Consider the following 12,997-nt stretch of genomic DNA (forward strand, 5'->3'; position numbering starts at 1 on the left):
ACATAGATGATTCTATCTTCGATTGTCTTCTTACCATTATGGCTAAGATACAAGAAGATGATAGAAAGGCTTCCTTTGTCTTTGTTGGTGATTTTAATGCTCACCATAGGGAGTGGTTAAGTTCTATCTCTCCTACCGATCGCCATGGCTTAAGAGCTGTAGACTTTGCCTCTGAATCAGGGTGTGAGCAAATCATAAGTGAAGCTACTCACAGGTCTGGTAATTGCTTGGACCTCGTATAAACTGACTCCCCTGGCGTTATAACTAGTAAGGTTGGTTCTCCAGTCGGGACATCTGATCATGCCTTGATTTCATTATTAGTGAAGACTGAGCAGCCTGTCCCTGATATATCATATTCTTGTAAAATTTATATGAAATCCCAAGCAGACTGGAATGGGATTTTACATGATCTTTTGTGCTTGAATTGGTCACAATTATATAATAGTGTAGATCCTGTTGTCCCTTTGAATGAGAATCTAGTCAACATAATTGATAGGCGTATCCCTTCTCGTGTGCTAAGGTACCGAGTGAAGGACAAACCGTGGTTCAATGATGATTGTAGACGTGCTTATTTGGAGAAACAGGAGGCCTATCATCTTTGGAAGGGTAACAGATCAGATTTGACCTGGAACAACTATACTCAGCTTTGAGCTTTTGCTCAGAGAGTTTATGCCTCAACTGAAAATGAGTACAATTTAACCATAAAAGAAACACTTTCTGGTACAACTCGGGAACATAAATGGTGGTCTACCCTTAAATCTGCACTCTTTGTTGTAGATGCAACAGTTCCTCCTTTACTTAAACCAGATGGCTCAGTCACTCACTGTCCAAAGGAAAAGGCAACCCTTTTGGCTGATGTTTTTGACAGTAAACAGAGTAATGAAAAACTTGAACTTCCTCATTCCTGTTTTCCTTAGGCTAAACTAACTAGTGTAGCTTTTCGATCTCGTGAGATTAAAGCTCTGTTGGTGGACCTTGATGCTTATGGAGGTGTAGACCCAAATGGTATTTTTCCTTTGTTTTTTATAAAGACAGCAGATTTCTTAGCTCCAAAGTTATCTGTTATTTTGCCCAAGTTAGCAAGAAGAGGAGCTTTTAGCACTAGTTGGAGAATTGGTAATGTTACTCCTCTATGTAAATGTGTTTGTGGTAGCTCAAATCCCACTGATTACCGCCCAATTTCCATAACTCCCATATTATCTAAAGTTTTTGAACGTCTTCTGGCAAAACGTCTTAATAGGTTTGCTGAAGGTAATTATCTACTCCCTAGTTTGCAATTTGGTTTTTGTAAAGGCCTTGGAGCATGTGATGCCCTTCTCACAATCTCCAATGCTGTACAGAAATCCCTTGATTGTGGTCGGGAAGTTTGTATGATTGGCCTTGATTTTAGTGCTGCCTTTGACCGTGTTAATCATGAGGCCCTTGTTTTCAAACTGAAACAGTTGGGAGTGGGTGGGTCGTTTCTTAGCATTATTATTGATTTTTTAAGTAATAGATCTCAAAGAGTTGTTGTTGATGGGCACCATAGTGATTATAGGAATGTGATATCCGGTGTTCCACAGGGTAGTGTTCTTGGCCCATTACATTTCATACTATATATACATGACATGTGGTTTGGCCTAGAAAACAAGCTTGTTGCATATGCAGATGATGCTACTCTCATTGCATCAATTCCATCCCCTGAATGTAGATCTAGGGTTGGTGAATCCCTTAATAGAGATTTAGCTAGAATTAGTGCATGCTGCAAATTATGGGGTATGAAGTTGAATCCTAACAAAACACAAAGTATGATTGTAAGTAGGTCAAGGACGGTGGCTCCTCAACATCCGGATCTCAGTATTGATAATGTTTCTTTAAATATATATGACTCTTTCAAAATTTTAGGTGTGATTCTCGACAGTAAATTTACTTTTGAGAAACATATAAGGTCTGTGTCTTCTTCAGTTGCACAAAAAAATGTCTTATTGAGAAAGTCTTTCAAGATTTTCGGTGATCAATCTATTCTGAAGAAGTGTTTTAATTCTTTCATTCTACCTTGTTTTGAGTATTGTTCTCCTGTCTGGTCTTCAGCTGCTGATTCTCATCTTAATTTGTTGGACAGAAACTTACGGTCTATTAAATTTCTTATTCCTGATCTAGATATTAATCTCTGGCACCGTCGTTCAGTTAGTTCATTATGCATGTTGCATAAGATTTTTCATAACTCTGACCATCCTTTACATTCAGATCTCCCTGGACAATTCTATCCTGTTCGTAATACGAGGCAGGCAGTTAATTCTAATAGCCAGGCCTTTTCCATCACGAGGCTCAATACTACGCAGTACTCTAGAAGTTTTATTCCAGCTGTTACCAAGTTGTGGAATGATCTTCCTAATCGGGTGGTTGAATCAATAGAACTTCAAAAGTTCAAAGTTGGAGCAAATGCTTTTTTGTTGACCAGGCAGACATGAGTCTTTTTATAGTTTATTTATGACATTTTTGTTTTTAATGTTGTTAATAGTTTATGTATGACATGTCTGTTTTGACGTTGTTACTTATTTTAGAATGATTCATTGTTAATTTGTTCTCTTCATTTATTTATTTCCTTATTTCCTTTCCTCACTGGGCTATTTTTCCCTGTTGAAGCCTCTGGGCTTATAGCATCTTGCTTTTCCAACTAGGGTTGTAGCTTGGATAGTAATAATAATAATAATAATATATATATATATAAATACACACACACATATTCTTAAACTGATCCACCTCCTCAAGTAACTCTCCACTCAACATGACATTCAACCTCGCACCACCCTCCCTTCTCGTACATCTCATAACCTTACTCTTACCCACATTAACTCTCAACTTCCTTCTCTCACACACCCTTCCAAATTCTGTCACTAATCGGCCAAGCTTCTCTTCCCCGTCTGCAACCAGTACAGTATCATCCGCAAACAACAACTGATTTACCTCCCATTCATGGTCATTCTCGTCTACCTGTTTCAATCCTCGTCCAAGCACTCGAGCATTCACCTCTCTCACCACTCCATCAACATACAAGTTAAACAACCACGGTGACATCACACATCCATGTCTCAGCCCCACTCTCACCGGAAACCAATCGCTCACTTCATTTTCTATCCTAACGCATGCTTTACTACCTTTGTAGAAACTTTTCACTGCTTGCAACAACCTTCCACCAACTCCATATAACCTCATTACATTCCACATTGCTTCCCTATCAACTCTATCATACGCTTTCTCCAGATCCTTTCATCTTCAGGTTTATCTGTATCTGCATGTCTGCACACAATTCTATTCGTTCTGGAAAGTGTGTGTCTAGGTGACTGATGGGTGAGCCCAGCTGGTAGTTATAAAGGGATTTTGACGAAGGAAAAATCTATTTCTGGGAAGAGACCTGTGACGCCCGGTGAAAAGAAGTCCTTCTTTACAATTTTCTAATATAAATCTTCCAAATATACTAGAGAAAGATAAAAGCATGGAATGCAGAGGTTACTACCCTTGCACGATCACCTTGTGGGTGTCGTGTATACAACAGGGGCGTGTGAAAACCACTATTCACAGGCTGTCTTCCATTTAGATAATCCCAGCATCAATGGGAGGGCCGTGACAGGCCCTAGAGAACACAGTTGGACTACCCCACCGACACCTACCACGCGTGCCCTCCAGGTCATCCTTCTGCAAGAATATATGGCTTGGCAAGGAAAAAGGGGTGGGTCTGTACAAAATAACCGGGAAGGGTTTCACCGGGCGTCACAGGTCTCTTCCCAGAAATAGATTTTTCCTTCGTCAAAATCCCTTTTCTGGGGCGACCTGTGATAGCCGGTGAAAATGTACCAGAGAATGCCTTCCAAGCCCAATACAATAATACCATGTAAGCCAATAATATAATACTGTAAGTAAACATAAAATTACAAACTAGCCAAAGGACATAGGGGACGTAAGGCTAAAATAATTATGAAGACAAGGAATCATCTGAGTGTCCAGATGCAAAAGGTATCAATCTTACATGTCTAAGCATATCTAAACATTAAAGGAATGGTAAATAATAATAGTTAAATCATAGGAATTAAACATGGTAAATAACTTAGGGCTAACGAACCACCCAGGAGAGTGGCGACGTGGTGTGAGAGGCGGGTAGGAGGGAGGAGAGAAGAGATGGAATAAAGGAATAATCAGAGATTAATAGTGAGAGATAAGACTCCCCGCTGCAACCGTAGGGTATTTAAGGGCCTGTAAGTTCTTTAGATAGTGGCGTTTGAAAACCATAGGAGATTTCCAACTCGTATATTTTTTAAGGTCATCAAAGTCCATGTTCTGGAAGTAATTGATGGAGGTAGCTACTGACTGTATATCATGAGCATGGGGAAATGATTCCAGGTTAGCATGTTTAATGAAGTAGAGGATTTGTTGTCTGATACCTTGAATGGTCAAAGTACCCCCTTGTTCCCGGATAAATAAGGGGCTAGACGAGCGGGTGGCAGATCTAGCTAAAAAGGCCCTGAGAGTAGTGACTGGACACAGCAAAGGATCCTGGGGAAGAGAGATAATCTTCCAAGGGGACCACCTATTTTGTGGGTCCTCATTTTTAGCTAGGAAAGCTCTGTCTGGAGAAAGTAGTACTTCGCCTGTAAGGAGGAAATCTATGTTTTCCGGGTTACGTGAGAGAGCTGCTAGTTCTGAGATTCTAGCACCTGAGGCCATAGCTGTTAGAAATAGAGTCTTCCTAAGCAGAATGATATAAGAGCAGGAGTCATTGTCCGTGTCTGACGCAAGTTTGAGGACATCGTTCAGAGACCAAGAGACTTTTTGTGGCCGATCCAAAGGTCGAAGCCTAGCACACACTTTTGCAATAGATGAGAAATAGGAATCCGACAGGTTAATGTTAAACCCAACAAGGAAGATCTTCTTCAAAGCTGACTTGATGGTGGTTATAGTGCTAGCTGCCAGGCCCTTGTCAAATAGGAACCTAAAGAACGAGATGGCTAAATTCGGAGACATACGAGTATAGTCTGAATTCTTAAGGAAATCTGCTAATTTCTTAACAGCCGAATCATATTGACGAATTGTCGAGTCCCTTTTGTCCGCTTCGATGAAGAGAACGTTTTCCGGGTCAATGCTTGCGTCTTTACGAGCTGCAAACTTCATGAAGTCCACAAAGTTAGGGTTTTGGCTATCCTTGAGGAATCTGACACAGTCTGTGTTTGGATTACTTGGGTCAGTTTGGGGAATGGAAACCGGAAGGGTCGGAGTTTCAACTCGAGGAGGAGAGGAAACCAACTGCTCTTTGGCCAGTGAGGTGCTACTAAAGCCACTGCACCCCGGAAGGAGCGTAGTTTGTGCAATACTTTCATTAGAAGATTCACTAGTGGAAATAGGTAAATCTTCCTCCAATGGTTCCAATCCAGGGTTAATGCGTCTATGGCATAAGCCTGAGGGTCTATGTTTGGTGTCACATAACAAGGAAGTTTATGATTCATCTGAGTTGCGAATAGATCTACCTGGAGGCCCGGAACCAGTCTGAGTATCCACCGGAATGAAATTATGTCCAGAGACCATTCTGATTCCAGTGGTTTCGTCCTGGATAGTGAGTCTGCTATCACATTCTGGACTCCCGCTAGGTGAGTTGCTGACAGGAACCAGTTCTTTTCTGTTGCCAAGGCGAAGATAGTGACCAGGATCTGATTCAGGTTGGGCGACTTGGATCCTCCTCTGTTGATGCAGTGTACTACGGCTGTGCTGTCTGATACTACTCTGATGTGGGTCGACCTCGGAGGAGAGAGTCTTTTCAGGGTCAAGAACACTGCCATGGGTTCGAGAACATTGATATGGAAGTGTTTCATGGCGGGTGACCAAGCGCCCTTTCCACTCTGTATGAATTGTCACTTGTGGAGGTGGGAATTGAAGAGGAACCGATTTGGAGAGGTTCTTCGGTTCGGACCATGGCTGTAGCCTCATTTTCAAGATAGAGGGGATCTTCGAGACCTTGTCTCTTAAAGGTACTGTAGCTCTCTTTCTCCAAACTCGATTGATGTCTTTGAGTTTGGCTTTCAATAGTCGATCTGTTACTGAAGCGAATTGAAGAAGGCCGAGGATTCTTTCTAAGGCTCTTCTGGACACCTGTTTGTGTTTGAGAAAATTCTTGATCTTGGAAGCTATTTCTCTTACCTTTTTGGGAGGTAGAGACAGCTTGTGCTTTGAAAGGTCCCACTGAATGCCTAACCATTCGAAGTGGTCTGATGGTAGTAGGCGGGATTTTTGGAGATTGACCCGAAATCCCAGGTTGGCGAGAAAACGAAGTACTTTCTTCGTAGCTCTGTTGCATTCCAGGGTCGACCGAGCCCAAATGAGCCAATCGTCCAGATAAGCAATGATCTGAATCCCTTGGTTCCTGAGTTGTTCTAACACTGTCTCTCCCAGTTTCGTGAATATCCTGGGTGCAATGTTGAGGCCGAAGGGCATGACTTTGAACGCAAAGGCTTTCCTGCCTAGACGGAAACCTAGGTAAGGAGAGAAGTTTCGAGCTATTGGTACGTGATAATAGGCGTCGGTAAGATTGATAGAGGTGGTGACGGCCCCACGGGAAGTAAGGTCCGTACCTGAGAGATAGTCAACATCCGGAACCCGTCGCAGAGGATGTAAGAATTTAGCTTTGACAAGTCCAGGACCACTCTCAATGCCAACGAGTCTTTCTTCGGAACTGTGAACAGGCGGCCTTGGAACTTCAGCGATCGAACCCGTTTGATTGCTTTTTTCTTGAGTAACTCTGTGGTGTACTCTCTCAGTATGGTAGTGGGTTTCTGGAAGAAGGCCACTGGTGGAGGAGGTGAACCTTGTGACCATTTCCACCCCAAACCTTTGAAGACTATGCTGTGAGCCCACGGACTGAAGGTCCAATGGTCTCGAAAATGGTAAAGTCTCCCCCTACCGGGACTATATCATTGCGAGGGAGTGAATCTAGGTCCTTTCCCTCCTCGAGCACCCATTGTCCTAGGTCCGCCTCGTTGACGGAACTGTCCTCTACCCCTGTAGCTACCTCTCTGGTGTCCACGAAAGGGACCTGAGGGTTCGTATCTAGGGTTTGTATGCGGGTGAGGGCATCCAAACAGGGTTGGGTTGTGTACCTGGGGGAGCAGTGAGGTAGACCACCTGTTGAGGGGGATTTGGTTGTAGAGTCGACGAAGCAGCGGGAGACTGTGATGACGAGTGGGTAACAGACGATTGATGGTAGTGACCTCGGTTCGTCTTGTAAGGGGCAAATCTCTGTTTCTTCTTGAAGAAGGTTTGCTTTTGGGCTTCGACCTTCCTTTTGGCAGTGAGGCCCCACCTCGCTTGCAAATTTTGGTTTGCTCTCGCAGCGTCTTATAGAACCTTGTTCACCTCCTCCTGAGGAAAAAGGTGACACTGATAATGGCAAAGCTGAAGGCTTAAAGATACGTAGTGGCTTCACCTTGGGTCGTACAGGAATGGAGGGATCCCGGGGAGAAGCTGTAGGCTTATCAAAGCCGTGAAAGGAAGCAGTAGAGGAAGGAGTGAGGGATGAAAGGGGGTCCACCAACTCATCACCACCTACCTGCTCATCCATGGGTTCGACGTCCAGATCTAGAAAGGACGCGTCCTCCGTCAATAACACTTCTTCCTCCGTTGGAATGGTTGTTCTAACCGCCTCAATTAACGGGGCCGCTGTCTCCTGTGGAACTGCTGCAGTAGTAGAGCCCGGGAATAGGCGAGAAGCCATGTCTCCATCAAGGAGATAGGGTGCGCCAGACGGCGCATTCCTCCCAAAACCTAACACCCACGGACGGAGAGTAGCTCTTGCCTCCCGGAGAGATTCATCATCAGCCTGAAAGAGGTGAGGGGATTAATGATGAAGCAATAATCGATGTAAATATATAAAGACCAATTAGTTCATCGCAAAGGATATTAACAGGAACAAACTAGAACCAACTTACATCCTTGCTCAGGAGTAGGGATGACAGCTCGTAGCAGAGCGTGCATGACTTCGGGAACCATACCATGTAGGGGGCTTGTCCCGGTTCCCGAGAGAAGGATATGGCGCAATGTGCATGGGACCGGCATAGATCATGACCCAGGGGATCAGTAAAAGCAGCGGAGCAGCCCTTGGCAGCGCAGCGGACTTTCTGTAAAAAGAAAGAAGACATAAGTCTGGATGTTCCTTGAGACTATGGTCAGTGAACAGATGAATCAACAAAAACAAATAAATTTAATTATGTGTGACTGATACGTTAGTTAACAAATTAATATATTAAAAACCAGTAACCACGTAACATGTAACTATAAACCTCATCGGTAAAATAATGTTAACCACGGTTCTGATCGTCTGATTGATCTCTGTTTGCACCTGAGATCCGGTGACAAAGGTCCGGCATCGTGAAATCGTGAACCTCAGCAGTAAGATAATATTAATCTCAATGCTGAACGTCTGTGTTATCTCCAGTGAAGCCGGAGATTCGATGAAAAAAGGACCGTAATAATGAAATTATGATTAATCATGACAAAGGTTCGTGTGCAAAAGGCCGCAGCCGGAGTCTGAGTGCCGGGTTTCACCGTTGCACTCCAAATATCTGACTAGTTCTCACCCAAAGAGTATCCATTATAGCGGAGTATAACTCAAGGCGGAGCTACGGGTGTCGGCATAAAGCGATCCCAAAATAATGACTCATACACTAACGGAACCTATTAATAGTGCTAGCTATATTAACAGTAACCACATCAATAAAACGTGAATATCATCAAACGTAATATCATCAACCCGGAGAAGAAGAGGAGGCAGGAATAACTCGTGATCGTATAAAACGGAAAACAGGAAATCCACCTCTCCTACTCGAGCTTAAGAAAGAAAATGAGAGAAAGGGTAACTCGTAACTGTAGTAACAGAAAACGAGCCCTCTATGCTCACGCTCTCATGGTTACATAATAAAGAACCAAAATCACACAATAATATGATAAGAATAATGATAAAATTGTAATAACCAAGAACGAAGAATAACGACAACGTAACAAATAAACATAAAGATATAGCCTAAAACGAGCACCATCCTGAGGCGTGTACATAAACTATAACAAAGACCAGATCGATATTCTTCGTTGGTTCAAATTGGACTTGCTAGCAAATAATTACCATAGTAAAAACAATAATAAAATAATGATAATAAAATTGGTCATAAAACGTAAGTGATATAACCTAGATGACAGAGTACCAGATGGGCAATATTAACTTGAAAAACTACCGAAGCGAACAAAACCAAAATGGCTGCTGATACCGAGGCAGGCCAATCCGCTTCCCAAACTAAAATCCACATTACTGGAAAAAGAACAAATGGCCGGTACTGAAATAAACTGTCAAAACAAACTATGGTACTTAACATTGTTAAAGGTGAAGTAGCAGCGTCAGTCATGTTGAATTAACGACAATCACTTCCGAAAACACCGAGCAAAATAAATTACGACTTAGCGGGCAAGTCCAAAACAGAAGGATGACCTGGAGGGCGCGCGTGGTAGGTGTTGGTGGGGTAGTCCAACTGTGTTCTCTAGGGCCTGTCACGGCCCTCCCCTTTGATGATGGGATTATCTAAATGGAAGACAGCCTGTGAATAGTGGTTTTCACACGCCCCTGTTGTATACACGACACCCACAAGGTGATCGCGCGAGGGTAGTAACCTCTGCATTCCATGCTTTTATCTTTCTCTAGTATATTTGGAAGATTTATATCAGAAAAGTGTAAAGAAGGACTTCTTTTCACCGGCCGTCACAGGTCGCCCCAGAAATTACCTTTTTAAATATTAAATGACTTCGTTTTTCTGAAGTCATACTCCTATTAAAAAATGACGATTTGCATATGTGTAAGAACAAACCAGTAAGAGGTGACTCTTTGTGTTTTGACTAATTCATTCAATGATTTAGTCTTAGGAATAAAACTCAGTTGTTAAGTGAGGAGTATATGTACTGACATTCCAAAAATAGTTTACTTCAGATCGTTTTTATTGTATTTTAATTAAAAAATAGACTATCCTTACCAAATAATTTCATAGTGCCTTTATTAAGAATTATGTCATTTCAATTTTTACAGCTAATTTCTTTGCCAAGCTTGTTTTGTTTGGTGATTTTGAAGGAGACCTCTTTCTTGGTGACCCCCTATTTCCAGGTATCATACCAAAAGGGCATAGAGTAACGTTGAGACATCCGTTGCATTGGGGCCCCACGGGTAAGCAAATCTGTTGGCCAAACCCAACCATCAAAAGATTTATCTCGCTCCAAATCTCTTGTGGCATCCAAGACTCCAATGCTTTCCTGGTATCTTCTGGGGTCTTGGTAGGCTTGCCTGTCCATCCAAGTCGGTTGCTGATGCGGTGTACGTGTGTGTCAACACCTGTAAAGTATACAAACTTTGACACAAAGATTTTGAAATGAAAAATGGAATTTTCATTCTAAAATTAATAATAACAATACTTACCTGGTTAATTTAGCTAGCCCTGAATCCCAATGACTAGCCCAAAGTTTTACTAAGCTGGCAACCCTGATATGACAAATTTAAAAATAATTTGTATAATTCCTGACGATACAAACCTTGAGCTCTTTATTAGGAAATATAATTTTGGAAAAGCTGGAAGACTAACCATAAGACTTTTAGAGAAGTATAACCAACCCACTGCTGGTTAGTGGAGGTAGGTGGTAGTACCAGCTATATGGCTCATACACATACTTGTATTCCCTTGTCACTTTTGATTGTAGGTGATGATGAGGCAAATTTGTATAAAGAGCTTGAAGTTTATATCGTTAGGAAAAATAAAAATTGCTTTCAAATTTGTTATTTGTTCCGTTACTAATACAAACTCTTTTTATCTTTATTAGGGAAAACTCACTCTAAGATGGGTGGAATTCCTAACCAACTGGCTGGTTTTCGACCCAGGGTATTCCTCCATGCTATGACTCTTTATAGAGGAATTACACTGACATCTCTCTGAACTTCCGTACATGGGCACGCATAAGCGGCCAGAGCAACCTGTGTGATACTAGTGATAAGACTTGTCTAGTTAAGAATTCTCAAAGTCCTTGGACTTCTTTGAACCCACCATAGACATTACCAAATTCCCATCTAACAAGGGGGTATGGGAATGCAACAGTATATGTGATTATACCAGGTAACATAAGGGAAATGGTTATTACCTGCAGACAGAGGACAGATTGCAGAGTACCATAGGTGCTGTGCCCAAAGAAAAGGGAAGACTTAATCCCAGGTAATATCTGCCGTCCCTTGTTGAACAGCCACCAGAAGGTCCAGTGGAGAACCACTCTATATTACTCTTGAGTTACATCACAGGTAATAGGCGATGAAGGTCATCTGACGCTTCCACACGCCCGCTTGAAGAACCTGTGCCACACAGTAGTTTTTCTTGAATGCTAGTAGCGTGTTAATGTCTCTAACGTCATGATCTCTATGTTTCCATGCCTGCGAAGAAGAATCCATGCTGAAATCATATTTATAGTGATTCTTCTTTTAACCTTCCCCATGCTGACGAACAATCTTCCCACTCGAGGACAAGTTCCATTTTTTCTTTTGAGGTAATTCCTCAGAGCCCTCACTGGGCAAAGTGGCAGCTGATCTGAGTCATCGGTTATGTTACGGAGACTCTCAATTTGGAAGGGCCAAAATATAGGATCCGCTACTTCCGGATTTTGATTCATGGCAATAAACTCACGGATGAAGTTGAGCATTACCTGTACCCATCCTCTTGAATGGGAGGCGTCGTAGAAAAGACCATAAAATTAGCTTACTCTCTTGGCCGAGGCTAGAGCAAGCAGAAAGACCGTTTTCACAGTCAGGTGAAGACCTGATGACTGACCTAACAATTCATAGGGATCTTATTGCAGCAATCGTAGAACACGAACAACATTCCATGGAGGTGGTCTAACCTACAACTGAGGACAAGTAAACTCGAAACTCTGTATGAGGAGAGAGAATTCCAATGATGAGGAAATATAAACTTCTTTCAGTCTAAAGGCAAGGCTCAAGGCCGAGTGATAGCCTTTCACTGCTGAGACTGAGAGGAGTTTTCTCTCCCAAAGGTGCGAGCGAAGTTCCAGTATCACCATGATAGAGGCATCGAGAGGAGAGATACCTCTTCCACGACACCAACCACAGAAGACTGCCCACTTTGTCTGATATACTGCAGCTGAAGATTCCCGGAAGTATCTAGACATCTTTTTCGCAACAGGTTGTGAAAACTCTCTCTTTGTGAGGAGATGCTGGATAACCTCCAAGCGTGAAGACGTAGGGACTCCATTACTTTGTGGTAAATCTTTACTTATGGCTGTCTGAGTAGATCTTGATTTGGAAGGAATTCTCTTGGGACCTCTGTGAGTAGCTGTCGATGGTCATGGAATCATTCTGCAATTCTGCGTGATGCCATAATAGACCTATGAGGGTCATTGATAGGTTGTTGGATGCTCTTACCTTTATGAGTACTCTTTTTATCAGGCAAAACAGGGGAAACACGTATACATCTATGTTGAGAGGCATCTTGCCAAAGGGCTCGAGGATCCGGTACTGGGGAGCACTACAGCGGGAGCTTGCTGTTCAGAGATACTGCAAACAGGTCCACCATCGGGAAACGCGACAAAGTCAGGCCTTCGTTGGCTACTAAATGATTCACAAACAACTCGGAGCCCACTATATGAGTCTCTCTGCTCAGATTGTCTGCGAGAATATTTCTCTTGCCCAGAATGTAGCAAGCTTATAGGGATATCCAATTGTCTTTTGACCACTTTAGCTTCTCCCCAGCTATATGGCATAGGTGGTGTTGTAGCTCATTAACACCACGGAATGACCTGACAGGAGCTGGTGAAACTGTTGGAGGTCTAGAAAGGCTGCCCTCATTTCCAGGAGGTTAATGTGCAGGATTCTTTTGGACTCGGACCAAAGCCCAGAGGCCATGTGATGCAGCAAGTGAGCCTGCCACCTTTCTTTTGATGCATCTGT

The 12,997-nt window shown here is 42.7% G+C and overlaps 1 protein-coding gene across 3 annotated transcripts in view; it reads right to left on the minus strand.

Annotated features, from left to right (window-relative positions):
• Positions 1–10,038: 10,038 nt before the first annotated feature.
• The window catches only part of Nthl1 (Nth-like DNA glycosylase 1), a 319,308-nt gene continuing 316,349 nt past the window's right edge, over positions 10,039–12,997 (minus strand). For all 3 annotated transcript variants that reach the window (XM_068348800.1, XM_068348797.1, XM_068348798.1), the window contains one exon: positions 10,039–10,387. In XM_068348800.1, coding sequence (XP_068204901.1) covers positions 10,065–10,387 — 323 coding nt within the window. In that variant the 3' untranslated portion in view covers positions 10,039–10,064. The remainder of the gene's footprint in view (positions 10,388–12,997) is intronic.

The sequence above is a fragment of the Palaemon carinicauda genome, chromosome 25, assembly GCF_036898095.1.
Source record: "Palaemon carinicauda isolate YSFRI2023 chromosome 25, ASM3689809v2, whole genome shotgun sequence".
NCBI classification, from domain to species: Eukaryota; Metazoa; Arthropoda; class Malacostraca; order Decapoda; family Palaemonidae; genus Palaemon; species Palaemon carinicauda.